The sequence below is a fragment of the Syngnathoides biaculeatus genome, chromosome 17, assembly GCF_019802595.1.
Source record: "Syngnathoides biaculeatus isolate LvHL_M chromosome 17, ASM1980259v1, whole genome shotgun sequence".
In the NCBI taxonomy this organism is placed as follows: domain Eukaryota; kingdom Metazoa; phylum Chordata; class Actinopteri; order Syngnathiformes; family Syngnathidae; genus Syngnathoides; species Syngnathoides biaculeatus.
The window spans coordinates 23,410,438-23,437,781 of NC_084656.1; the positions used below are offsets into that span (position 1 = coordinate 23,410,438).

General features: G+C 52.9%; 2 protein-coding genes across 3 annotated transcripts; one reads left to right on the top strand and one right to left on the bottom strand.

Moving 5' to 3' along the window:
* Positions 1-66: 66 nt before the first annotated feature.
* Positions 67-2,638, bottom strand: LOC133490878 (dual specificity protein phosphatase 26-like). Of its 2 annotated transcripts, XM_061801485.1 has the most exons (4): positions 2,245-2,638; positions 1,751-1,959; positions 1,473-1,668; positions 67-1,442 (listed from the first exon to the last, which is right to left on the bottom strand). In XM_061801485.1, the coding sequence occupies exons 1-4, from the start codon at positions 2,421-2,423 to the stop codon at positions 1,370-1,372; spliced, it is 657 nt and encodes a 218-aa protein (XP_061657469.1). In that variant the 5' UTR covers positions 2,424-2,638; the 3' UTR covers positions 67-1,369. The 2 variants fall into 2 exon arrangements, with proteins under 2 accessions (XP_061657469.1, XP_061657468.1); XM_061801484.1 differs by having other exon boundaries at positions 67-1,668; positions 2,245-2,628.
* Positions 2,639-4,654: 2,016 nt separating this feature from the next.
* LOC133491165 (trichohyalin-like) lies at positions 4,655-27,307 on the top strand. Its single transcript, XM_061802072.1, has 31 exons — positions 4,655-5,043; positions 7,244-7,355; positions 7,845-7,973; positions 8,152-8,277; positions 8,466-8,558; positions 8,968-9,062; positions 9,244-9,379; positions 9,483-9,575; positions 10,050-10,118; positions 10,336-10,412; positions 10,531-10,606; positions 10,952-11,025; positions 11,900-11,966; positions 12,453-12,571; positions 12,753-12,828; positions 13,357-13,455; positions 13,553-13,611; positions 14,066-14,324; positions 14,453-14,535; positions 14,742-14,937; positions 15,035-15,102; positions 15,263-15,323; positions 15,544-15,666; positions 15,803-15,852; positions 16,407-16,548; positions 16,946-21,922; positions 22,714-24,716; positions 24,937-25,065; positions 25,732-25,933; positions 26,087-26,150; positions 26,233-27,307. The coding sequence occupies exons 1-31, from the start codon at positions 4,655-4,657 to the stop codon at positions 26,559-26,561; spliced, it is 10,575 nt and encodes a 3,524-aa protein (XP_061658056.1). The 3' UTR covers positions 26,562-27,307.
* The last annotated feature ends 37 nt before the right edge of the window (positions 27,308-27,344 follow it).

Below are 27,344 nucleotides of genomic sequence, written 5' to 3' on the forward strand. Positions count from 1 at the left end.
CTCATGCGTTTTTTTTTTTTTTTTTTTTTTTTTTTTTTGCAGGGGAGGGGTGGCTAAAAAAATTGCACCATCCACCTATTTTCTGGGTCACGGACATGCTCCCCCCCCTCCACGATGGACACAATAAGTCAACAAAATTTGAGTTTACTGAAAGCAGGCAGTTTGGCAATTAAAATTGTCTGACTTGAAAACACACAAGGCAAAGTCTCAAAAGCACACATTAATAGAGCGAATATGAATACACCAAAAAGTAAATCGCCCGTAAAGGGGCAACCAATCACAACACTGAAGCGGTTTTGACGTCCGCACATCAATACGAGCACAAGTTGAAATACGACGAAATTGTGATGCGGTGGCACATTTTTTTTTTTTTTTTTTTTTTTAAACTACGTTTTCCAAATAAGAAAGTATGCTAACGTGAATAAAAGGACACAAAGGTCACATGTTGGTCTCCGAGTGGCCTCACGTCCAAAGTCTTGCGTCGTCGTGCTAATTAGCTTCATTGTGAAGTCACACGAAACAAGTTAAAGAAAAACAAACACACTAACTTTGTAAAATCCATTTTTTGTCAAGCTGAGAGTTGTGGTTTCCATGAGCGTTAGCCGGCCGTTGGCGCTCGCCCGATCGAGCGCGTGGACGCTAGTTAGCATCATCCAGGCAGTTAGTAGCTGATATCATTTATGTGGAATGTTTTGACGTCACGCTAATGCACGAGACACGTTAGCCATTAGCGTTAGTTCAGCTGTGATAACGAAGCTCTTGAAAACACTGCTCTGCTAACAGTTAGCATTTCCTGTCAAATGTTGAGATTTTTGCGATGAGTTTGCCTTCAAAAACAACGAGCACATGAAGAAAAACAAGTATTAACAATGATTTTACAAATCCAGCTTTTTGTTTGTTGACAGTTTTAGTTTTTTGTTGTTGCACAATGTCACAAAAATATATTATTATTATTATTTTTTTTTTTTGGGCAAGGTGTTTCAAAAGCTGAGCATTCGCCCGCGCTCGTTTTTCATTAACGTTAGCACGAACCTGACTTAGCACATTAGCACCTGTGGTTTTCATCCGGGCAGTTAGTAGCTGATTTCATTCATGTGCTACATTTGAACGTCACGCGAATATCCGGAGGACTCGAGTTTGTCAGTACTATTCTAGCGTTGCTCTGAAAAAGAGCGTTTTGGCAGTGGCTCTTCGGAAACGTGCTACGCTACTTGCAAGCTAACACCGGTGGAAGGAAGTCAAAGCATAAAAGGAGCTTGTGCCAACCCAGATCGGGAACGACTCCACGCGAGGTCGCAAACAAACGTCGTCAGCGACGCGATGCCGGAGGTGACCGCGAAGTCCGTTTGTTTTCCTCAAGGATCATTCATCAGCGGCGACCGGACCGAGCGCCGCCGCGCCCGTCGTCAGCGTCCGGCCGGTCGTCGGCCGACTCGGTTTTGGCGCGGCGGGGCGTCGCCGGTAGCCGGTTTGCGCGGCGACTCTCGCGCAGGATGCCGTCCAGGCCGTTGAGCTGGCGCAGGAATCCTCGGTTGGGCGTGACCCCGCGGCGGTCCTTGACGGTCTTGATGGCCTCCACCAGGGTCAGGTTCTGCCGGATCATCAGGTAGGCCAGCACCAGCGTGGCCGAGCGGCTCAGGCCCACCGCGCAGTGCACCAGAACCTTGCCTGCGCAAAACAAGCGGCGCTTTTTTTAGGACGGCCGCGACACCAACGGCCTGTCGGCGGAAGCGGTCGGTCGCCGTCGCACCTCCTCTGCTCAGCGCTTTGTGGATGAAGTCGGCCACGGGGTAAAAGTTTTTGCTCATGTCGAAGGCGGGCGAGTCGTGCGCCTCGATGCCCAAGTAGGTCACGTTCATGCCCGCGTAGCAGTCGGCGCCGCGCCCTTTGCTCTGGGCGCAGTTGACGATGTGGCTGATGCCCACGCGAGCCAGCTCACGCAGGTCCGACGCCATGTTTCTAAACGGGGAAGGGGGGGGGGGGGGTAAGAACATCCGTTTATTTTCGGCGTTGCTTATCCTCACAAAGGTGGGGCGCACCCTGGACTGGTCGCCCGCCAATCGCGGGGCGCAAGGAGACAGACGAACGGTCGACCTCACAACCCCACCTGGGGGGCAATTTTGAGTGAGGAAGCAGGAGGAATTGAACCTGGGACCTCCGAAGTGTGAGCCCAACGCTAACCACTGATTAAGAACATTCATGAAATATTTCATTTTCCGATCTGGTGCCGGTGCGGGAACTCACTGGTCTCCGATGTAGAGTCCGGGCCAGACCTCGTCGGCGTGGTTGCAGGCCGTCTTGCCGCTGCTGAGGAGTCGCTGGAGCTCCGACACGCTGACGGGCGGCGATTCGCACCGGCGAGCGGGCGACGGCGACGTGCTGCGCGACGCCTGGAAGACGCGCGCCGCCCGCCGAGCGGCCATTGTTCACCCGGATGACGTCACCGGCACGCCCAAACGCTCCGTCTTGCTGGTGGCGCGGCGCCCCCCCACGTGTGTCGCCTGCATGTGTTTGTTGGGGTTCGTCGAAGTCGAGGCCGGAAGCGACAGCATCAATTCTTCATCGCTTCCGTCTCATCATCATCATCTTCATCATGCGGTCGCGGTTCTCGTCACGTAAAATGGTCGGACGTCACAACATGGCGTCCAGTCTTCCGATCTTCAGCTTCGCGAGCCTCCGATGGCGCCGCTGACGTCACCGACGCCCCCTGCTGAACGTCCGCGGCAATTTCAACCGAGCCGTCCCAGCCCGTCCACGCAAAAGACGAAAATAGGGTGAAATTGAAATTCCCCCACTGTGACACATAAAATAAAGCTAAACTAATATTTTCAAACATTACAAAAAAAAAACAACACACACACACGTGAAAAAGGAAAAAACTTCAACAAACAACAAACAAAACCAAACGCTACAGAAACAAAATTTAAAGAATCAACAAACAAAAAATGGTGGAAAAACATGAATAATAACAAAAAAAAAACCCACGAAAATAAAATACAAATAAGAAATTTACAAGTAAATAAAATAGAAGAAATCAACACCAAAATACAAATTAAAAATGAGGTAAAATCTCCAAGAAGATTAAAAAAAAAAAAAACATGAACTCGAGACAAACATTCATGAATTCATCTTCTCTTCTCGTAGCGTAGCATGCTGGCGTCGTCCCCATCTTCGGGCGAGGGGGGGGGGGGGGCGACACGAAGGTGTGAGCCGTTTTCGGGCCAGCAAAGCGACCAAGTACTCAAGACCTCTGAAAATCGGTCTCAGGCTACTCTGAAATTGAGAAAATAATGTTGGTCCTCCAAAGTGAGCTTAAAAAGAAAAAGTTTAGTCAGACAGGAACAACAACTACAAAATGCCTCCGTGTACGAATCCCACTCTTATTTTGAAGAGTTGTCTTTTATTCAGGACAACATTTGTCGCTTGTCATCTTCCCGCAAAAAGTTTGAATTTGCTCATTTGGGCTGGACGACGCTCACGTGGCCGCGCGCGCGTGTCCAGGAAAGGCTTTGGCGCACAATCCCAAAATACGTCCAACAAGGAAGAGGCAGGACGCAAGATTCTTCTTCTTCTTCTTTCGGCTTGTCCCATTAGGGGTCGCCACACACGGCCTGTCATCTTTTTCCATCTCAGCCTTCCTCGTGCATGTTCCTCGCTAATGTTCAAATGTTCCAAGATTACACAAGAGGGTTCTGACGCCCACCAGTCGCCGTCTCCTGAGCGTTGCGCTTCGACGCCGCCTCCTCAGAGCGGAAGCGAAAGGTCCTTCGGGACGCCCGTCGTGATCCATTCAGCGGAGATTTCAACATTTACACGTGCGACTCACTTGTCACTTCTCTTTGCACGGGCGCAACGCATCATTACGACAATATCGCATGGAGGAAATTGGTTTACTCGCCAGTGTGTGTTCTTGTGTGTATTTTCAAGCTTCCCTTTTGAGAGAAACCCTGGCCACAAAGTAAGCAAGCAAAAGGTTTCTCTCCAGTGTGCGTTCTTGTGTGTCTTCTCATGCTTCCCTTGTCAGAGAATTTTTGACCGCAAACTGAGCAGGCAAAGGGTTTCTCACCAGTACGTGTTCTCGCGTGTACTTTTAAGCTCCCTTTGCGCGAGAACCTTTGGCCACAAGATAAGCAGGAAAAAGGTTTTTCACCTGTATGCGTTCTTGCGTGCATTCTTAAACGGGCCTTTTCAGAGAATGTTTTGCCGCAAGCTGAGCAAACGGAAGGTTTCTCCCCGGTGTGCGTTCTCGTGTGTATTTTTAAGTCTCCCTTCTCGGTGAATGTTTTGCCGCAAGTTGAACAGATAAAAGGTTTCTCTCCAGTGTGTGAGCTTGTGTGTCTTCTTCAGCTTCCGTTAAAAGTAAACCTTTGCCCGCACACCGAGCGGGCAAAGGGCTTCTCGCCGGTGTGCGCTCTCGCGTGACTTCGTACGCTTGCGTTATGAGAGAAGCTTTTACCGCACACTGAGCAGGGAAAGGGTTTCTCTCCGGTGTGCGTTCTGGCGTGCTGTCTGAGGTTTGTCTTCTGAGAAAATCTTTGATGGCAAAGTGTGCAGGCAAAAGGTTTCTCGCGTGACATCGTAAGCTCGCGTTATGAGAGAATCTTTTGGCGCAAACTGAGCAGGCGAAAGGTTTTTCCCCGGTGTGCGTCGTCCAATGCGCTTTCAAAGTGCACTTGGAAGCAAAGTCTTTTCCGCACTCGGAACATTTCCACCGTTTGGGTCTCGTATGACCTTTCCCATGACCTTCAGACTCATCATCATCATCATCATCATCATGTTCAGCATATGGAGAGCGCGACGCGGTTCGGTCCCCGTCCGAGAGCGGAGCCGAGAGGCCGTCCGCTTCCGACGGTCCGACGCCGTCTCCTCCGCCTTTTGTCGCGGTGTGCGGACTCCGCCCCTGCGCCGGCCTCACTCGGACCTTCCGCTTCACTTTTCAGAGGGAGGCGGTGCGACGGCAACGCGGCGCCGTCACCAAACTCCTCTTCCGGGCGGCGGCCGCGGCTCCTCGACGTCAAAGCGCTCCCGCTCGTCCTCTTTAATGTGAGGAGGTTCTCCTTTCCGTTTGCCGTGAAGCCGACGCAGCTCCTCCTCTGTCGTGCGGGGGAACTCTTGGCCCCGATGGCTGCTCTTCCTCTTTCACGCGCGAGGCCGAAGACCTCCGCTGACCTCTGCCAGAGAAAGCGAGATTAGCGCACGTTAGCCTCAGCGCTTGTGACTGCTGCCGAGTTATGACCACTTCTGTATCCGAAACAAGACTTTGAAGCGGCAGCCGCGTGGGTGGCGTCAAGGTTCTCGCCGACGGCAATGCGTTTAAACTGTTGAGAAAAAAAAAAAAAACAAAAAAAAAATGGGTCATCTCTCAGCAGACTTTGACTTCAGTTCAAAATTCGAATCGCACTTGCCTCCATTTCAGACACGTGCACGGCTGGAGTACTTCCTCCTTTTCTATTTCCGAGGCAACGAATTCTGGGCGCGACTTCCGGTGCTGACCGGAAGTCGCGTTTCGTTTGCATGCCAACTTTGTTGCTGGTTCACTTTCTACGAGCCGAATATTAAAGCTACTAATTCGGTGGATGAAAAAGTCGCCCTCGTGGAGTTTTATTGGCAATTCCAAACGAGTCGTGCCACTCGAGGAAAATGGCCACAAATACTGTGAAAGATGATTGGAATCATAAACATAAAGTATTTCCGGAATAGGAAATGAACGAACCGGTTTTGTGTTCCGGCCTGGCCAAGTTGACTCTGCGGGTCTTTTCCTGCACACATTTCTCACGCGAGCATCGCGAAGCCGATTAGCCCGCGCGAGACGAGTTGGGCCGCATTAGAAACGTTTCGGTCCACTCAGGACGAAATGGAGGTCGCGTTTGTCCGACGACACCGAAAGAAATCGCCGAAATGGCGTCCGAAGGCTCGGCGCTTGCGGTGACGTCATAAAAACGTTGGCGGAAGTCGGCATTTGTGAGCGCCTTCATTTAAAACGCAGTGCTTCGACTAAAAGTCTCTGATCACCATCGTTAATATTACTACGATTGTTTTTTTCCCAAATTAGGGTTCATGTAAAGTCAGAATTTGCGGGGGGTTCTGGGGCAAACGTTTCTCGAGCCATTTTCATGTCCCTTTCAAAACTTGAACGGAACCAGAAAAGCAGAGGGACACGACAACAACAGAGTGGACTCAGACCACATCCGCAGTCGGCCTTTTCGAAGCCGCTCACGACATCGAAGAACGTTCATGAGCACATCCGTGGAAGCGACGTCGATACCATTTGAGTTCGGAGTCGAACCGAGAAAGGCGACTCGACCCAGTCCGCGTCTTGCGTCTTGCTGTAATTATGTCAGCGTCCCCCACCCCCAGAAAGGTTTGAACGAGACGCGGCCGTCGTCCCTCAGCCCTCCGTGTGTGACGACGCGCGTGACGTCACACGCCGCCCAAACCGCCGAGTGACCAAAATTGTGGCGTCCGGAAGGGAAGACTCCATATCGGTCATCGTCGTCATCGTCATCATCAGCCATGAGCAACTTGGAGAACCCCGCCGAGGAATCGGAATGTTCTGATCAAGGTCAGGGAGTGCAGACCTGCTGTGCGGATCTTGTCGAGCCACCGAACCACCTTCGCAATCTCGATGGCAACAAAATATGTTGTATTATAAAAAGATGCAATGTGTCGGAAAGCGCAAGTCCGAAAAATGAAAAGGACGCAGAGGGTGACTCGATCCCCCCCCCCCCCCAAACAAAAGTCTTCCAAACCAGTTTTGCGTTTTGTTTTGGACACCAACAAACGGCCAACGGCCGCCGCCAGCAGGTTGAGGTCCGATTCCAATAAATGAGCTTGAAGGATCTTATTGATCATAATCGATCATCTTCCTCATTGTGAACCAAGACCTCGGTCGTGCACCAGAAGTTCTTTCTTTCACACAATGATGATCGATAATAAATAATACATTTCAACGTGCGTAGGAAAAAATTGACGATGACGACATTCTGAGGAAATCCCCCGGAAGCTCCTCTTTTTCTTGCTCGTGAGCTCCTCGGTAGTGTTGCGTCGGCGACCCGAGCTCCAAACGGACCTTGTCTGGGAATTGATTGATTTGTCTCTCTGTTCAGATTTGTTTGATGACATGGCACCTTTCACGATCGATAAATGTTTAAAATGTGAAATCTTCTCCACCAAATACCGGAGACAAATGTCTTCCATACTAAAAAAAAATAAAAAATTTGCGCTTTTGTCGGTTCTCCCTCAGAGCTCACGCTGCGCGCACGCCAGATCGGCATCGACCCGGAGAGCGAGCCGGAACTGGTGTGGCTTGCCAGGGAAGCTCGATTCGCTCGGCTGCCTCCGGGATGGGCCGAAAGGTAAACGGCCGCCCGGGCTCCGTCTCGTGTCCCCCGCACTTTCGAGCGTGTTCTCGATCGGACGCTCGGCGCGACATTTCGTCCTCACGTCGTGTTGTCCCATCAAACGTACAACGAGATTTAAAAAAAAAAAAAATAAATTCAATGCTCGAACGGGACACCCACTTAAACGGGGTCCAACACTAAATGAGACAAATCTGTAGATTTTATGGATGAATAAGAAAGCGACAAAGGCCAGCAACGAATCCTAAAGAGTCTGCCGTCACAGAACCGGAATATTGTAGCAAAACGTAGACAGTCGAGGACCCATTGATTGTTGGTCCTCGGCGGGATCGGAGACTCCTCGGCCCGATTTGACGGCGCGGCTCACAGCAGGAAGAAGCCAAAGCGTGAACGTGGAAAGGCGTCCCGCTGGTGACTGCAACCGACTCTCGTCCCCACAGTCGAGATGAGAGCGGGGAGCCCATCTTTCACAACCACTATTTGCAGACGTCGACCCGTGAGCACCCGTGCCAGGTCCAGTACCGCCAGCTGGTGCGGCAGGAACGCCAGCGGATCCGCCGCGCCTCCGCCTCGCGAAGCCAAGCGGACGACGACGACGACGACGACGCGCACACGGTGAGTCGCTTGGAACGGGAACATTTTTCACAGAAGCCGAGACGCGAGGCGACCGGCCGTCAGTCGTCGGAGAATAGCCGTGGCCTTTACAAATCTCACCCCGGGCGAAGAATGGAAACGTGAACAAGGTCGCTTTCGTTCCTGCCGCATTTTTTTCCATCTCACTTGTCGCTTTCAGGGAATTTTCTGCAGCGGGTTCTTGAGCGTGATCAACAGCAGGTGCGAAGAAACTCCCTCCGCGACGCTGCCGACCTTCGACGACGACGACGACGACGAAGATGAAGGCGTCGTCTCGGAAAAGGAGGTAACGCCGAACCGCGGCATCCGTCTCTCCCAATACGCCTGCCGCTCGTTCCCCAACTCGGACAGAAATCTTCGGGAACAAGAGCGATAGCTCCGCGGCCAGGCCAGCGTCGCCGTGTCGGAGTCCTTCGAGATTTGCTCGCGCGGGAGATCGGTCGGCGTCCGTTTGACGTTGCAACTTCATCGCAGGACTCGGGAGAGCTGGCAGAGGACAGAAGCCAGTCAGAAACACCGGACGAGGCCCGACCCGAAGAGCGAAGCGGCGAATCGGCACCGGAACGGGTACGTCGTCACCTTGCGTCCCCCCGGACCAGTTCAATCCAGGGAACGGGGACGCCCACTGGACTGGACCGGACCGGACTGGACTGTTGACGGCAAATGTCTGCAGATCACTCGTGGCCGTTATGAGTGCCATCTTTTAAATCTCCCCCAAGTTATTGAAGAGGCAGGAATAAAGCGCCAAAATGTCCCCCCCCCCCCATTAAAGAAACAACCACACCAAAAGAACCATAAAAAAAAAGATCCCAAAACATTGGGGAAAAAAAAATCCGCCAATAGGCAAAGCCACAGATGCCCAACGACAATTCTGCAGCTGACTTACATAACTTGTTCACCATCATCGTCATCAAATAGCAATTGATTGAAAAATGTTTTTTTTTTTTTTTTTTTTTGGGGGGGGGGGGTCTTTAAGATGTCTGAGGAACTTCCCGTGACTGACAATTCAATTTCCTGCGACAGTCTGCTGGAGACCGAAGACCGGGACACAGAGACGGCCGCAGCCCGGGGGTTTGTTCGCTCTTCTCCTTTTCTCGCTTTTTTTTCGTTTTTTTTTTTTTTTTTTTTGGGGGGGGGGGGGGCTGAAAGAAAGTTCTGACTCAACTCAAGTGGCGCAACTAGATCCGTTCTCAGGTCGGGGCCCCAAACGCGTCGTTTAGGGGAGCACTGACACAGACGACTCCGCCGACAGGCCGGACCGACCTGAGCCGGCGGGTCGCCGCCCCGGCGCGGGGGATCCGGACGACGACGACGACGACCCAGCGGAAGCCTTTGAAAGAGCTGCGGTGAGTCGCGCTTGGAGACGCTTCCGCGTCACACGAGCAAAGGTTTGCCGACCGACGAGCGCTGGCGGAATTTGCACAACTCTCGCGTCTGAGATCGTCAGATCGCTCCGAAAAGCGTCTCCAGTGATGATCGTGGCTTTGACAGGACTGCTTTTGCAGCGGATTCTTGAGCCTCTTAGGCAGCGGACGAGACCAAAGTTCTTCTCTGCCTTCCAGCCGCGATGACCGAGACGAGGAGGTAAAGCCAGGTCGCCGAAGCCAAACCTTTGCGGCGAAGCGCCCACGCACGTTTTTGTGGTCGCGCAAACGTACCGACCGGAAGACGCGGACCTAAACCGCGAGCCACCGGTGGAACTGGCTGCGCTTTTGCCCGTTTGCGTCCGAGACGGAGGCGCTCCATCTTCTCGGACTCTCACCACTTTTCATTGAACTTTTTTCTTTGTCATTTTTTAGGGTGGTGGAGGGGGAGAAATGCAAACGTAAAGTAACGAGTCCGTTTTCACGGAGGACCACAGAGACCAGGCAATTTTTAGCCTTGAGAGTCTAAAATCAGTGAGCGACGTAGCTAATTTTGCGACGAGTTGTCAAATTTCAATGGGCAGAACCGGATGCGGATCGGCCCAAAGACTTCCTTCCACCCGTTGGCGCACGGCGCACTCGAGCGGGTCAACGCTTCTGACGGCGCCGCCCATCTCGCCCTCCATTTTGCCAGGGCCACTTCGGCAGCGGATTCTTGAGCGTCATGGTCGACGGCGGGGCCCGAGACGTCCGGCCAAGGGAGGTACGACGCCGCCGATCCCAATCCCGGCGCGTCCTTCTTCGCTCATTGCACTTTAGCACCCAGTCCTGCAAGGACAGTTGAGATCCGCAATTTGTACTCGTGTGCCCCAAAATGTTGACAATATTTTGCCGGCATTTCTTGTTTTCCGGTGAGTCGGAAGGAAGCGTGCTTCTTTTCCATTGGCAAATTGTTTCACCGTTTTCTTTGCGTCCCGAAGCTTTCGTCACAGCGTCGCGCTTCTGAGAGTCGGCCGCCGAGGGACCGCCAGGACCGGGACGAGGACGCCTGCCGCAGGTTTGCCGCTGGCATTTTTCCGGCCACATTTGTGAAAGTCTCAACACGGTCGAAGAGGAATCAGTTGCATGCCCAAAGGTCTTTCTCCTTCCGAGTCTTCCCACTTCTCCTCGAGCAGAGACGATTCCGGGCGCGGGCCGGACTCGAGAGCCCAAAGGGACCGCAGAGGAGAGCCGCCGATCGCCGACGTGGACGTGGGTAGCTGAAATACGCTCGGGTCTCCAAATACTCTCCCAAGTATCCGACTTGGAAGGGGAGTATTTGAACTGCCGTTGAGGTTTTCTGTAAACCAGCGAGTATGTGAGTAACGTCTTGAAGACGATTCATGTCAGTGTGCTTCATGTTGTTTTTAAAAAGGCCCATTTCGAGGACGCCGCTTCCCAAGCGTCGCGACGACAGGTTCTGTCGGGCGTCGGCTGTCGCTCGCCTCTTTCTGGCGGCGCATCGTTGCAAATCTCACCGCTGAGCTCATTCTGCAAGTTTGACGAGTCCGGAATGAAATTTCCTTTTTTTTTTTTGTGCGTGTGTGTCTCGTCAAGGTCCCATCCGAGGTCGCCGACTCCGGCGGTTCTGTTTGGACCGAAAGTCCAGAGGAGACTGGAATGGCTGACGGGTCAGTTTTCACCCACACGTTGCTGCTTTGTCTTGTCTTGTCTTTTTGTCCTGCTCGTTAACTGACTCCAGACATGAACTATCGTGACAAGTTTTTTGTTTTGTTTTTCTTTCTAAGCAAGACAATCCACCAATAAAACAATTTGTTTTTAAATATTCCCCTCCCCCCCCCTTTCTATAACTCCCTAAATATTTCTCCATTTTTTTTGAGAAACAGAACTTGCGCACTCTGCATCAGTCCATCTTAGATGAGTTCGTGCCCGAGAAGCCGGCGGGGTTTCTGGGTGTCGATAAATGGCTTTTGTTTTGCATAGTAGAGTTTTAAATTGCGTCAGGAATGTGGTGCCGTTCCAGAGCCCACGTAGGCCGATATCGTTTACACGTCGACGGCGGTTTTTGTTGCCGTGTCGCCTGAGGGATGGAAGGTGACGGGCATTTCGTGTTGGTTTCCAACCTTACCGCTTACATGTCGTGATTGTCTGAACTTTTTGGTGAAGGATATCGTGGAGCGGAGATGATGAAATCCCGAAATTACATTGAGGAATATTGTCCTTAAAGTCTCGGACTATTTTCTCACCCCACGACGACGCAACTTTCTTGTTTGTCTTAGTTCAGAAAAAAAAGTTGTTGTTGTTTTCCTTTCGGCTTGTCCCTTTTAGAGTATTACTTTTCAACCACTTTGTATTTTCTGCCACCTTCGTCTTGAGATCATGTAAAAAAAAAAAAAAAAAGCGAGAAGGAGGATGGCGGACATTTTGCAGGCTTCACCTTGATGGAAAATTGCGACTCTGGTGGAATTTGCGGTCTTAATTCCAGACTGCGGTATGTCTTATTTTGCATGAATAATCAGCGGAATGGCCTCCTTTGCCTTTCAGCCGAGATCCTTCTGGCAACGACGGGAAGGCGGAGGAAGGGGAGGCGCCGGCGGTCCAGGATGCGGACGTGAGCGGCCGCCGAAGCGAAGCGCTCGCCGTCTCGGGAAATGGATGGCAGATAGTGTCAAGATCGCGGACGCAGTCACCTCGGTGCCGACGAGCACCAGTACACGCTCGAGTGCCTAATTTCTTCCTTTGAAATTGGACTCGTCCAAGGCACCGACCGCCGTCTTGCAATTTTAGGGGAAAAAAAATGGCGCAAGGTCTCTGCCGGTCTGCAGCCTCAAGTTGAGGAGGTCGTCGATTCCTCCGCCTTTGATGGAGCCTCGGGCGGCCGGCGGTCATTTCCATTTGCTTATTTGAGGCTTGCACAAATTCCGTTTGGTTGTTTGTTTTGTTTTTTTTGGGGGGGGACAAAGATGATTCTGATTCTGACTCAGATTGCGAAGCAAAGTGCGTTCTCAGCGGCCTCGTGTCGTTTGCGTGTCTGAGGCAGATTGAAATGATCGCTCCTGTGAAGTTTTGTTTTCTTGTGGGGGTTTTCTTCGGGAAGTCTTCGGGAGAGGTTTTGGACTCAGACATTTGCGCTTCATCCGAGGGGCGTCTGGAGATGGACGCCAAAGAAGAGGAGGAGGAAGAAGAAGACGACAACCAGACGGAGGCTTCCAAGAGGTTTGTTTTGCAGTTCTTCCTACGGTGCTGACTTGATCACGTGTGGTCGTATGAATTCAAAAAAATGAAAGGAAAGAAGACGCCAGGTAGGAGTGAAGTTGGTGGCTCCGAGCGTCCCCATCAAATGCGTCTTTGGCAAATGTCTGAGCTTTGGCGCTCATCTTGCTTTTCCTTCTGCCAGCAGCCAAGATGATCCGTCGCCGCGGGAGGCCCGAGGACCCGTGCGAGGCCAAGCCCAGGAAAAGTCCTCCGAATTAGTTGAGTGGCCGATGGACGGCTTCCTTTCACGTTGACGAGGAGGAGACTGCGGTTTCTCTTACAGTCCGGCTGCTGAGCTTCAATTCGCAAACGTTGGGGGGGCGGGGTCAAATTCTCGACGAGCGGTGGAATGTCTCTGGTCCCGTTTTCCAGAGGCTCAGTGGCCTCATGTTCTTTGGTACCACGAGGAAGTCCACAGGAAACATTTGCTCCGACGCTGGCAAATCTGTAGTTGATTCCGACGACCGCTCGAAATCGACGCTTGATTAGAACGCTCGAGATTCAATTTGCGGGAACATTGCCAAGATCCTTTTGAAAAGTGCAAAACCGACCGACCGACCGACCGAACGGCACTCGAGAACGATTTCAGAGAATGTCCCGATCCGACACGTAAAAATGGGAGTATTTGTACAGTCTAACGCAACTTGTTCCCATTTCCCGACAAAATTCAAGAAGCTCAGTTGAGTTTTCTCGGCTGAATTTGAGCCTTTGATGCAAACGTGTGACCGCAAGTGTTGTCCGAACAGGAGCCGAGAGACGTCGGAGGAGATGGAACCGCCGGGCCGGCGCTGCCGGGGAAGGTCGGCCTTCGAGATCCAAAGACGGAATGGACACGGCGGCCGCAGGTACCGCGGCGCGGCCCGCGGTCGTCTCGGGCTTCCTCTGGACTCTCCTTGTTGATCGACGATTTGCACATTTTTTTCCACCTCGCTCCTGGATCAGGCGAATTGCTGTCGCTGTCGGTTGCTCACAAATGACAGGAACGCCGAGGCTGCCGTCAGGTTTGTTGTTCTTAGCAGATATTCACGTGGGGAACTCAAGTGGACACGCCCTTATCCCTGCGCTGTACAGACCCTTTTTCCACCATTCCTGTGACCTCACAGCTGCAAAAGTCCATTTTGCCGCCTCCCTCGCGTACTCTTGACGTATTTCTTCGAGGGGTCCAACGTACAGGCCATCTTGTACCGTCAGCCAGATTCAAAACTTGTCAATATTTGGAGACGAGCGATCAAGTCCCGTCTTCCCTTTGAACATGGGAACGTTCGTCTTCGTAGTCCAAGTTGAAAAGTATTTGCTAATCGTTGGACTTGACAGTACAACCTCCCCCGCTTTTATTTGTAAAAACATACCGGTACCACCAAACCTACTATCACTACAGCCACGGCAGCGTACAATATCAAATCATGCAACAATCTGATTCCAAGGTCACTGCTTGCTTCTCCGACTTTGCTGCAGTCGCGGTCAATTGAGGCTGAAACGGTCCGGTGAAGACGGCAAACCCGTCGGGCACCCCCCCGACGTTGGCACCCCGCGGACCGAAACGCTCAAGGACCAAGCGGAGCTTTTGCCTTCGCTGTCGGATGTGAGTACGCCAGCGTCTGCGGGGGATTGCCATCGACTGGGTCGAGCTGAGGACGCGACCGCCACCGGGCAAATCCTTGCCAAATCTCATCCACACCCAAAGTGGAGCTTAGTCTGTGGACTTTCTCTTCTGGTTTGCTCTCTTTCAACTCCATAAAGTGGAGTCTCCTCGTTCCAATTGATGCGCTCGGCGTTCATTTTTCCAGGACTCTGAACGCGTGTGTGATCTCGGGAACTGGTGTTTTTCTTCTGTCCCTTCAGCTGTCCGGGGAATTTTTGGACTCGGACAGTTTTGTGGAGATGGATTTCGCCAGGAAGGAGGAAACGACAAAGGCGACAAAGAGGTCAGTGTTTTGTTTTTCTTTTTCCCTGGAGAGAAAACTGGCACTTGGCAAACCAAATTTGTAGCGCACATCTAATGGTGCACGCGAAAGTTGTCACCTTGTATGTCCTGAGCAAGGCAGCATAAAAATGGCTCGTTGCTACATGTTTAACGTTAGCGTATAATGGATGCTAAGGCCATCAAGCAAAATGTTTGTCTTCTTAAAAGTCCTGAACGCAGCCGAGGTGAGTCGTCCGGCCGAGACGCGCGTGGCCGCCCGGCGGGCGAAGCGCAAGAACGCGTCCGGCGCGACCCGAGCTCCGACTCGGGGGTCCGACGGCGCCGGGAGGAGCGCGACCCTGGCACAACGAGCGGGGACACGATTCTTTCCTTGGACAAAAGTCGTCCCTCGCCAAAGCAATGGGTGACCGCTCACGCACACGAAGGTTTCTCGCCGGCAGCAGCCGACTCAATTCGCTTCCAAAGTCTGATTGACTTGAATTCCTTTTTTCATCCTGAAGTTTGCGCACTGCAGTGCTTGCGTTCGCCCTGACAGCAAGCGCGAGGGTCCCACCAAGTCTTCTAAGAGGTCTGTCGTTTTTTTTTTTTTTTTGCAAGACTATGACCAGATTTGGTGCACAATTTCCAAAAGTCTGACTCCAGACTGGCGCTCCGGTCCAATTGGATCATTTGCCCTTTTTAAGCTAGCCGTGCTCTTGTTTTTTTTTTTTTTTTTTTGCGTGTTGCAGCGCCGCCACCCTCAGCCGTTCAGGAGCCAAACCGGACGACAAGCCAAGCAAATCTTCCACAGTGAGTTGTCGTCATTGAGTCTCACACTGAGGAGTTTTTCAGACCCTCAAACAGGAGCAACATCTTTGCCAACTTTCAGTCTCCTCTTGCGCATGATCTCAGAACTTAAATGAGAAATAACTAGCGGAACGCTAGCTTTTCCTCAGACGTTGTTTTTGGTGACGTGATTCAGTTGTTTTTGTCTTTCAAAAGGGTGCATTTGAATCTGTCTTCTTGTCAGTTTCTACCCGTACTTGTACCTTGGGACTCAGCGGTGGCCATCGGGGACGGAGATCTCGCAGGGGAGATCGCCGAGCTCGAGGCTCAGTCTGACGGGCGGCTCCTCGAATCATCGCCGCAGGAGGTAAACTCCGACCACTGATTCTCCGCCACCTTTATTTGCAGACTTCCTCTCCGCACACCATCGACGGTATCTCGCTGAGGAGATGAATCACAATTTGTTAATCGTCAGCTTATTTTCTTCCGGCTGTGTCTCGAAGGTTTCAGAAAGGGTTTTGGACTCCAGCGATTCAGAGACTAGTAGTAAGAGGTTTGTTCTTGTAAATAAATTCATCAACGAACACTACTATCATCCTCAGGGCACTGAGTCGATCGAAAACAATAAATTGGCTTTTCTTACTGGGGAAGACAGACAGTGGGAAAGATGAGCGAGCGAGGCCATCTTCGGGAAGGTGGGCAAACAGCGCCACGCATCCAGTGCGCTCCTTTCATCCCTCAACAAGAAAAATAATCATTGAGCCGCTCCCAAATAACACGCAAAGAGGTCCTACCGAGTGGCCGGAATAGTAAAACGTGGGCCAAACAGCCGACTGCAGTCCCCCCCCCCCCCCCCCCCCCCCGACGCCGAGGAGAAACCCTCTCGTTGGCTCGGCTGCAACTATCCTGTCTGGGGTGACGCCCGGCTCAGATGGTAGCCGAAACCTCTTCCAAGACAACTGCAACGGTCCGGTTGCGATCGATTCAATGCCTCGAGAGCAAAATGAGCGCCGTCGGGTTATTCACGGCCAAACGATTATCGGATGCCAGAAATCACATTGAACAAGTCAGCCGAAGCGGGACTCCGTTTTGTCGTCCCGGTCGTAGCCGAGACGAGTCGGGGAGCGACTCGTCTGTTGAAGACGTCGACGGTGACTTCGCGGCCCGGCGGTGCGAGCGCATCTGGCGCCGTCAAACCGACGGGAAACGCCAAGAACTGAAGAAAGAAGAGTTGAGCAAACCAAGACAGGTGAGTAGCCGTCCCCCCCGCTCGGATTGGACGCCTTCTCAAATTGGCACGCTTTGATGTTTAACATCATCAAACACGCAACGCCGAGTAAATACAAAATCACATTTTTCAAAGGCGAATTTATTGAGGGAAATATTCAACGGAAAAACTTTTTTCTTTTCCTTGGCTTCGTGTGATTTGGAAATTGTGGAACTCTTTTTTTTCTTCCGAATTTAAACATCAAAAGCGAAGCGGCAGTCGTTGACCCTCGCGAGTGATCAACTGCAACTCAACACCTGATCTCGACTGAACTTTTTTTTTTTTTTTTTTTTTTCCTGCCCAAAAGCTTTCAGCGGACTTTGTTGACGCTGACAAGGTGCATGTTTTTTTTTTCTCCTCACCTCCACCTTTGCAACAGGTCACGAAAGAGCCGCCCTTGAGGCTTGGACAGGAAAAGGAAGAAGAGAAACAGGAAGAGCCGAAGAGCAAAGAAAGGACGCAAAAGAGAAGGCCGCCGTCCAAGGAGGAACTGGCCAGAGAGGAAGCGGAGGAGGCTGAGCGCCTGAGGCGGGAGAAAGAAAAGAGAATACTTTTGTATCAGCAGAAACTGCAGAGGGAGGAAGAAGAGGAGGCGAGGAGATTAGTGAGGGAGAAGGAGAAAAGAATACAACTCTGTCAGGAAGCGCTGAGGAAGAAGGAAAAGGAGGAACTGGAGGAACTGGAGCTGCTGGAAAGGGAGAGGGAGACAAAAACCCGTCCCTGCACGCGAGCGTTTCGCCCAAAGGAGGGAAAAGAGGCGAGCGCAATCTCTTGCCAGGAGGAACTGATGCAGGAGGAGGAGGAGGAGGAGGGCCCGGCAGACCAGCTCCAGAGGGAAAAGGCACTGAGAATGCGCCGCCACCGGGAGCAGTTGAGCAAAGAGGAAGCCCAGGAAATGGAGCGACTGAGGATCCAGAAGGAGACGCGAATTTGCGGACAAAAGGAGGCCATCAGGAGAGACGAGGAGAAGGAGGCAATGCAATTGACCAGGGAGAAGGAGACACGAATACGGCTCCGCCGGGAAGCATTGAGGAGGAAGGAAGCGGCGGCCCCGCAGCCACCAGAAAGGGAGAGCAAGGCGAGAACGCAGCCCGGCGAGGAGAAACGCGGTCTGGGTTTCGAGGGAGCAAAAAGCGGAAAAGAGTGCTTGGAGGAGCCGATGTGGAAGGAAGTGGAAGAAGAGGAGCAGCCCAAGAGGACAAAGGAGCCGCAGATCCGTCCCGGCCGCGAGCCCTCGGCCAAAGAAGGGGAAGAGGACGGAGAGCCGGCGGGGAAGGCTCCGGGGATGCGGATCTGGCGACAAAAGGAGGAGCTGCTGAGAGAGGAAAAGGAGGAGCTTGCGCGACTGAAGACGGAGAAGGAGACACGAATCTGTCGACGCAAAGTGGAGCTGAGGAGAGAGGAAGAGGACGAGGCGGAGCAGCTGAAGCGGGCCAAGGAAACGAGACTTCGCCTCCGCCGGGAAGAACTGAGGAAAGCGGAGGAAGAGGAAGAGGAACTGTTGAGGAGGGAGACGGCCCTTCGGAAACGTCTCCTCCGGGAGGAGCTTGACAGAGCCCGCAAGGAGGCCGAGCGCTCCGTCGGGGAAAAGCAGCGGCGGATGCGAGCCTGCCTGGAGGAGCTCACCCGGGAGGAGGAGGACGAGGCCGAGCAGCTCGGGAGGGAGAAAGCCGCAAGAGTGTGCCAACGAAAGAAGCAGCTGATGAGAGAAGAAGAAGAGGAAGTGGCCAAACTGAGGGAGGAGATGGAGGGAAGAATCGCTCGCAGCCTCCAAGAGCTGAGCAGGGAGGAAAAGGAGGAAGCGGAGCAGCTGAAGCGAGACAAGGAGAGGAGAATGCAGGGCCACCTGGAGGAGCTCCAGAGAGAGGAGGAGCAGGAGGAGGCCCAGATCCTCAAGAGGCAGAAGGAGGATCGGTTTCACCCTGGCCGGGAACAACACGCCGCAGAAAAGGAGAAAGAGGACAACGAGCTGAAGAAATACTTGGACGACGAGGCTGACAAAATGAAGAGGGAGAGGCCCGCCGCCAGGCGCTCGCGGGATCGCGAGCGACCCAAACGACCTCAAGAGGGACAAGAGCAAATGGACAGAGAGACCAGGACCCGGCTCAACCTTGAGGAACCGACGACGGGAGACGAAGAGGAGGGCCGGCGACTCGCGAGAGGAAAGGATTCCCTCTCCCGGGACGAACCCAGCGGAGAGGCGGAAGAGGTGGCGTGGCTGAGGAGGGGGAAGGAGATGAGGATCAGACTTTATCTGGAGGGGCTGAGGAGAGAGGAGGACGACCAGATAGAGTCCTTGAAGAGAGAACGGATGGAGAGGATGTGCCTGCACCAGGAGGCGCTCAGGAGAGAAGAAGAAAACGAAGTGGAGCAGTTACAGAGGGACAGACAGGCCAGAATGCGTCTCTGCCAAGAGGAACTCCGAAGAGAGGAAGTCAATCACTTGGAGACCTTAAGGAGGGAAAAGGCAAAAAGAACACCCGCCCCCCTGAGCGGACCGCGAGAAGACGGGGAACAAGAGCGACTGAAGAGGAAAAAGGAGAAAATGAGGAAAAAACTCCACAAGCTGTTAAAAGCGGAGATGCAGCTCCGCCTGGCGGAACTCATGAGAGAAGAGGAAGCGGCAGAGCAACTGCAGAACAGGAAGGGGCGGAGCACAGAAGATGCACCCGAAGGCCAGCTCCCGAGAGGGACGGAGGCACCTCCGATGTTCCGTGAAGACCAACTGAGGAGTGAGGATGAGGAGCTAGCCTGTCTAAAGATGGAGATGACAATTTCGCTCTGCCACAAGGAGGCGAGGACAGACGAGGATGGCCCAGAGAACTCCAGGAGAAAGCCGAGCAAAGTAAGGCCGCGCCAGCAGGAGTTTGGAACGGACAAAGAAGCAGACGGACTGCTGGGGGGGGGAATTGAGGCCCGAGAAATGCTCCACGAAGACCAAACCAGAAGGGAGGCTGAGGACCCGGGTGGCTTGAATAGGGAGAGGATCAGAAAGCCACTTTGCCTGGACCAGCTAAGAGAAGCCGACCGGGGAGAAGAATCGAAGGGAAGGGAGACAAAACCGGGCATTCCCCAAAAAGAGAGGAAAACAGAAGAAGAAGAAGAAGAGAAAAGGCTTTTTGCCAGGGAAATGGAGACACAAACAATTCTCCACGAACCTGAACTAAGTAGTGAGGACAACAAACTGAAGAGGGACAAGGTCAGAATTGCACCCCGCCCAGAGGAGCCAACAGAACAGGAGGGGGCAGAAAAATGGAAAGGAAAGCAGACAAAATCGTGGCTACGCCAGAAGGGGTCGAGCACCGAAGAAGGAGTGGAAGGGCAGTTCATGAGGGAAATGGAGACCCAAACGACGCTCCTCAAAGATGACCCGAGAAGCGAAGACGACAAGGCCAAGACGATCCGAACCTTGCGGGACCAGAGGGAGCCGAGAAGAGAGGAGGAGCCGGAGAAATTGAAGGGAAAGGAGACAAAATCGTGGCTACGCCAGCAGGAGCGCAGAACGGACAATGACGCGAAAGGACCGCTGGGGAGGGAGATTGAGACCCAAACAATGCTCCACGGAGGTCGACGGAGAACCGAGGATGAGGAGGCAGAGTCCTCGAGAGAGATGAGAACCCCGCATCGCCAGGAGAAGCCGAGGAGAGAAGAGGATGAAAGAGAGAAATTGAAGAGAACGGAGACCAAATCCTGCTTCCGTCAGAAAGAGAGCAGAACAGAAGAAAGAAACGGGCAGTTCATGAGGGAAATGGAGACCCAAACGACGCTCCTCAAAGATGACCCGAGAAGCGAAGACGACAAGCCCAAGACGAGCCGAACGTTGCTCGACCAGAAGGAGCCGAGAAGAGAGGAGGAGCCGGAGAAATGGAAGGGAAAGGAGACAAAATCGTGGCTACGCCAGCAGGAGTCCAGCGCAAAAGAAGTGGACGGGCAGTTTATGAGGGGAATCGAGACCCAAACAATGCTCCCTAAAGATGACCCGAGAAGCGAAGACGACAAGCCCATGCCGATCCGAACGTTGCGGGACCAGAAGGAGCCGAGAGGAGAGGAGGAGCCGGAGAAATGGAAGGGAAAGGAGACAAAATCGTGGCTACGCCAGCAGGAGTCCAGCGCAAAAGAAGTGGACGGACAGTTTATGAGGGAAATCGAGACCCAAACAATGCTCCCTAAAGATGACCCGAGAAGCGAAGACGACAAGCCCAAGACGATCCGAACGTTGCGGGACCAGAAGGAGCCGAGAGGAGAGGAGGAGCCGGAGAAATGGAAGGGTAAGGAGACAAAATCGTGGCTACGCCAGCAGGAGTCCAGCGCAAAAGAAGTGGACGGGCAGTTTATGAGGGAAATCGAGACCCAAACAATGCTCCTCAAAGATGACCCGAGAAGCGAAGACGACAAGGCCATGCCGATCCGAACGTTGCGGGACCAGAAGGAGCCGAGAGAAGTTGAGGAGCCGGAGAAATGGAAGGGAAAGGAGACAAAATCGTGGCTACGCCAGCAGGAGTCCAGCGCAAAAGAAGTGGACGGGCAGTTTATGAGGGAAATCGAGACCCAAACAATGCTCCCTAAAGATGACCCGAGAAGCGAAGACGACAAGGCCATGCCGATCCGAACGTTGCGGGACCAGAAGGAGCCGAGAGAAGTTGAGGAGCCGGAGAAATGGAAGGGAAAGGAGACAAAATCGTGGCTACGCCAGCAGGAGTCCAGCGCAAAAGAAGTGGACGGACAGTTTATGAGGGAAATCGAGACCCAAACAATGCTCCCTAAAGATGACCCGAGAAGCGAAGACGACAAGGCCATGCCGATCCGAACGTTGCGGGACCAGAAGGAGCCGAGAGAAGTTGAGGAGCCGGAGAAATGGAAGGGAAAGGAGACAAAATCGTGGCTACGCCAGCAGGAGTCCAGCGCAAAAGAAGTGGACGGACAGTTTATGAGGGAAATCGAGACCCAAACAATGCTCCCTAAAGATGACCCGAGAAGCGAAGACGACAAGGCCATGCCGATCCGAACGTTGCGGGACCAGAAGGAGCCGAGAGAAGTTGAGGAGCCGGAGAAATGGAAGGGAAAGGAGACAAAATCGTGGCTACGCCAGCAGGAGTCCAGCGCAAAAGAAGTGGACGGACAGTTTATGAGGGAAATCGAGACCCAAACAATGCTCCTCAAGATGACCCGAGAAGCGAAGACGACAAGCCCAAGACGATCCGAACGTTGCGGGACCAGAAGGAGCCGAGAGAAGTTGAGGAGCCGGAGAAATGGAAGGGAAGGAGACAAAATCGTGGCTACGCCAGCAGGAGTCCAGCGCAAAAGAAGTGGACGGGCAGTTTATGAGGGAAATCGAGACCCAAACGACGCTCCTCAAAGATGACCCGAGAAGCGAAGACGACAAGCCCAAGACGATCCGAACGTTGCGGGACCAGAAGGAGCCGAGAGAAGTTGAGGAGCCGGAGAAATGGAAGGGAAAGGAGACAAAATCGTGGCTACGCCAGCAGGAGTCCAGCGCAAAAGAAGTGGACGGGCAGTTTATGAGGGAAATCGAGACCCAAACGACGCTCCTCAAAGATGACCCGAGAAGCGAAGACGACAAGCCCAGACGATCCGAACGTTGCGGGACCAGAAGGAGCCGAGAGAAGTTGAGGAGCCGGAGAAATGGAAGGGAAAGGAGACAAAATCGTGGCTACGCCAGCAGGAGTCCAGCGCAAAAGAAGTGGACGGGCAGTTTATGAGGGAAATCGAGACCCAAACGACGCTCCTCAAGATGACCCGAGAAGCGAAGACGACAAGCCCAAGACGATCCGAACGTTGCGGGACCAGAAGGAGCCGAGAGAAGTTGAGGAGCCGGAGAAATGGAAGGGAAAGGAGACAAAATCGTGGCTACGCCAGCAGGAGTCCAGCGCAAAAGAAGTGGACGGCAGTTTATGAGGGAAATCGAGACCCAAACAATGCTCCCTAAAGATGACCCGAGAAGCGAAGACGACAAGGCCATGCCGATCCGAACGTTGCGGGACCAGAAGGAGCCGAGAGAAGTTGAGGAGCCGGAGAAATGGAAGGGAAAGGAGACAAAATCGTGGCTACGCCAGCAGGAGTCCAGCGCAAAAGAAGTGGACGGGCAGTTTATGAGGGAAATCGAGACCCAAACAATGCTCCCTAAAGATGACCCGAGAAGCGAAGACGACAAGCCATGCCGATCCGAACGTTGCGGGACCAGAAGGAGCCGGAGAAGTTGAGGAGCCGGAGAAATGGAAGGGAAAGGAGACAAAATCGTGGCTACGCCAGCAGGAGTCCAGCGCAAAAGAAGTGGACGGGCAGTTTATGAGGGGAATCGAGACCCAAACAATGCTCCCTAAAGATGAGCCCAGAAGCGAAGACGACAAGGCCAAGAGCTTGAAAGCGGAGACCATCCGAACGTTGCGGGACCAGAAGGAGCCGAGAGAAGAGAAGCTGGAAAAATGGAAGGGGAGGGAGTGCCAAACAGAAGAAGACAGACAAGAATTGTTTATGAGGGAACCCGAGACGAGAGAGATGACAACGCTGTATCGAGAGAAGGACCCGAGGAGAGAAGAGGACCGAGCAGAGGAATTGAAGAGAAGTGAGACAAAACCGTGCCTACCGCAAAAGGAAGAAGACAGCAGGGTCTTTATAAGGGACATTGAGACGCAAACAATGCTCCAGGAAGGTGAAACAAGTCGGGAGGACGACAAATTGAAGAGGGAGAAGACCAGAATGGCTTTCCTCCAGGAGGGGCCAAGAGAAGACGACGAGGCGGGGGAATGGAAGGGAAAGGAGACAAAATCGTGGCTACGCGAAAAGGAGTGTACCGCAAAAGAAGAAGTGGACGGGCAGTTTATGAGGGAACTTGAGACCCAAGCAATGTTCCATGAAGATCAACCGAGGAATGTGGACCAGGAGTCGCGGCACTCGGAGCTCGAGGCCGTGAGAATGTCACCCCGCCAGGCGGGACGAAGAAGTGAAGATGAGCCGTTGAAGAGGGACAAGCTCAACGTTCCCCCCCAACTGGAGCTGAGGAGAAAGCCGGAGGAGAAGGAGGTAAGAGCAACGCTCCAGCTGAAGGAGCCGAGAAGAGAGGATCATGAGACGGACTGGTTGAAAAAGGAAAGGGAGACAATCCTCGGCCTGAACAAACAAGTCTTGTGCGCTGAGGAAGAGGAGGACAGTTTCAAGCGCGAAAAGGAAAAAGGGGTCTATCTCTGGCAAGAAGAACTGAGCGCAAAAGAGGACGACAAACAAAATTCCTGGGCGCTTTGGAGAGACCGTGAAGAAGAGGACGAGGAGGTGGAGTCGTTCAAGAGACAAAAGCAGAGAAGGATTGGCCTTTGCGTTGAAGAACTGAAGAGGCAGGAAGAGGAGGAAGTGGAGCAGTTGCAGAGAGAAAAGGAGACAAGAATGCGCAACTACGTGGAGGAGCTCAGAAGAGAAGAAGAAAACCAGGCGGATCGTCTAAAGAGAGAAAAGGAGCAGAGGATACGTCTCCTCCAGGAAGAGATCAAGGGAGAGGAAGAGGAGGAGGCCCAGCGATTAAAGAGGGACCAGAGGGAGCGAATGAATCTCCTCCAGAAAGAGATGAAGAAAGAGGAAGAGACCGAGCGATTGAAGTGGGAACAAGAGAGGAGAACGAGGCTCCGCCGGGAGGAACAACGCAAACACGAAGAGGAGGAGACGAGCAGGAGCGGCCGCCCGGAGGAACGTCTCGACACCGGGACCCAGCTCAGGAGAGAGGAAAGAGCAGAGTTCGGGAAGGAAGAAGACCAGACCGACGATCATCTCCGGGACCATTCTGCCGCAGAAGAGGAGCAAAGGTTCGATCGGGAGAAGGTGAAGAGGACTCCTTCCTGCCAGCGGACACCAAGGGAAGAAGAGGAAGACGAGGAGCTTGAGCACATAAAGAGCGGCAGAAAGAAGAGGATGCACCGCAGCCGAGAGGGATCCGCGCCGGACCAAGATGACGGGGAGGAACGGTTCAAGGTTACAAGGCAAAATCCGATGAGTCGGCTCCAGGACGAGCTCAAGAGAGAGACGGAGGAGTTGATCGACAAACTGAAGGCTCAGAAGCGGAGGCGAACGCGTCTCCGACAAATCGACTTGTGGGGCGAAGAGCAGGAGCGCAAACTCAAGCTGGAGTACAAGGAAAGGCTCAGGTAGTGTCCGTCCTCGTATATTCAACCTTGATCGGTGCGGAATCAGCTTGTGCCTTTGCAGTACTTTCGGAAGGTACTCTTCGATGAATCCGGAACTATTTGCCCTCTCGCTTTGACTTTTAAAAACTGCATTGCGTGTTCAGACCATGATCAAACAGTTTCACGTCCAAACCCGTCGGGGTGGTCTCATTCGCCCTCTCTGTGTCCAACACCTCTCAAGGGCTTTGCGGCACAGCCTCCTCCTCAAGAGGAGAGACGAGGAGCTCTTGTTGGACAACATGTTTGAGCAGAAGAAGAAGTTAAGAGAACGGGTCCACGCGGACCAAGACCAGGAACAACGTCAGATCAGGTTGGTTGCGACAGAGCACTTGACGTACGCATTCGTTTTCCTTCCATGCGGTTGACGTGACGACACGAAAGTCTGACGTTTTGTATCCAGCTCCACGAGGTGGCTTTAGCCGTCGACGTAGCCGAGTTCGCCGTTGTCGCTTTGCGCTTCCGCCGCCGCCGCCGCCGTCCTTTTTGTTCGCTTCTGCGCGACTTCGCTCGACTTTGCCTCCGATTTGCTTATCACGACACGTGACCCGACCTCGGCCGATCTCATGCGGTCGTCTCAGAAGAGCAATTTTTTTAAAAAAAAAAGAAATGGTTGGTTTAGGGACCTCGATCTCGCTGCTGTAAATCGGCAAATGGTTCACCTCAGGCTATTTGAGGCTGATTTTCCCAATCAAACGGCAACTTCTTCTTATTTGCTCGTGAAACACGAAATGCTGAGTCGCGTTGGAGTCGCCAAGTCACGTCCCGGTGATGTTTGTCCACGAGACAACGTGACCTTTCTATCCGAGAAGCATCTTTCCAGAGATAACGACGTAAGGCGTCTCTCGTCTTTATTTTGGAAGTCATGGCAAAGAAAATAATGGAGTCAAATCAATGGCATCACGTTTTTTGTTTTTTTTTTTTTTTTTTGTCACCCGTACGGCCAACGTATCGTGCTCATGGGCGTCTTTGTACTCAGGCAGGACCGCGAAGCCGCCCTGCGAGCGCTTTACCTCGCGCTTGAAGAAGAACGGGAAGCCGAGCGTGACAGGCTGCAAGCTCAAAAGAGGCAATTCTTCAACCGTCTGTCGGAAGAGTCTGAAGACGAGATGGATACCCTGAGAATGAGGCTGCAGGACCCAGAACCCAGGGGGGAGAACCGCAGGTTTCTGAAGCCACAGGTGACGCAACTTTGTGTTCCTAACGCCAGGTCAAATGGGAAGAAACTCTTTCCTGTCAATTTCACCTGTGAACTTGCGAAAACGTTTTGGGACCTATGCCAAGGTAAGCCGAGCTTGATTTTTTTTTTTTCCCTGAATGAAAATTGATCTCAGCAGGCACCAGAGAAGTCTCTGAATTCGGGCTTCTGCGGGACTTACTTGGCGCCCAGTGGGGCAGGTAGCCTTTTCCCCGTCGTCCACGCTCGATTGACTGCGCCAAATAACGAGTCTGAACGTCCTTGTCCTTCTCACGCCAACAGCTGCGGGGTCCCAACACGGAATATTCGGCACCTTCGTCCCGATGCCTCAGAGGACCGACCGCTTTCCGGCCTACGCCGTTAACGCCGGACCGCCGCGTCCGGTCTACGTGGCCACGCATCCCTTGTCGGGTACTCCGCAGCCGCTGCTCTGTCAGCCGAGAGCAACGGCGCCCGTGGACCCCTTCGCCACCACGTACCTGAGCGAAACCTACCTCGCCAATCCTCCCGCTGGCTACTGCGATCAGCTGGGCCTGAACAACTTTGACGAGATCACCGTTTACCGTTTCCAGAGACAGAATGCGCAATGGATGCCTTCTGTCCACACGTGAAGGCGTTCTGGCCGTCGAACAATAAATTCCTTGTGGGTCGCACGCAGTCTTTCTCAAGAGAAAACTGGTCTTGGTTTTTGATTTTTTTTTTTTTTTTTTTTTCCATTTAATATTGAAGGCAACTCATGGTTTCAGTCAAATGAAGGTGCCGTAATCATTTCTCCAAAGCGGCAGCCGTATGAAAAGGGTCCGCGAAGTCGAGTCCGACGCCGCTCGCCTCGGCGTCAACGTGACCAGAATACTTTGTGGGGACAGAAAGCAGAGCTGGGGAGTTCTTCGCGATTGGGTCGAACGTTAGCGCACGTTTGAAATTCTTTGCGAAATTCTATTTGTCTGTCCGCAGTCTTGGGATTCTCATTGGGCCACTTGGTTTCATTGCCTCCCAGACGGCTTAGCGGACGCTCGATAAGGACACGAACGTGGAATTGTGCCGTCCGTCCCGATTGGACTTCGCGAACGGCCGCTCAGGTCACCGACACATTTGCGTCTCCGAACTTGTTGCTTCCGAGAGAACCTCTGATGAGCAAAAAGTGAACGGGAAAAAGTGTGAATTTTCCAATCTCCCTTCTGAGCGCAGACAAAATGCTTCTGGTGTGACTTTGTAAGTCTCCTTTCGGAAGGAATCTTTGGCCACAAACCGAAGAGCAAAACGGCTTCTCGCCAACGTCTTTTCAACTGAGTCTTGGACCACAAACTGAGCAGGGGAAAGGTTTCTCCAGAGTGTGTGACCCGGAAGTTCTTTTTTTTTTTTTTTTGATGCCACATCTCTCTCTCTCCCCCCCA

What these genes read in the sequence shown, in the direction of transcription:
- LOC133490878 (XM_061801484.1), bottom strand. Translation starts at nt 2,423, where the DNA reads ATGGCCGCTCGGCGGGCGGCGCGCGTCTTCCAGGCGTCGCGCAGCACG. An exon ending in GGACTCTACATCGGAGACCA is followed by an intron (nt 1,960 to 2,244) that starts GTGAGTTCCCGC and finishes TTCCCCGTTTAG; the next exon opens with AAACATGGCGTCGGACCTGC. An exon ending in CAAAGCGCTGAGCAGAGGAG is followed by an intron (nt 1,669 to 1,750) that starts GTGCGACGGCGA and finishes TGTTTTGCGCAG; the next exon opens with GCAAGGTTCTGGTGCACTGC.
- LOC133491165 (XM_061802072.1), top strand. Translation starts at nt 4,655, where the DNA reads ATGCGCTTTCAAAGTGCACTTGGAAGCAAAGTCTTTTCCGCACTCGGA. An exon ending in GTCCCTCGCCAAAGCAATGG is followed by an intron (nt 14,938 to 15,034) that starts GTGACCGCTCAC and finishes TTCATCCTGAAG; the next exon opens with TTTGCGCACTGCAGTGCTTG. An exon ending in GCAGGTTTCTGAAGCCACAG is followed by an intron (nt 25,934 to 26,086) that starts GTGACGCAACTT and finishes AATTGATCTCAG; the next exon opens with CAGGCACCAGAGAAGTCTCT.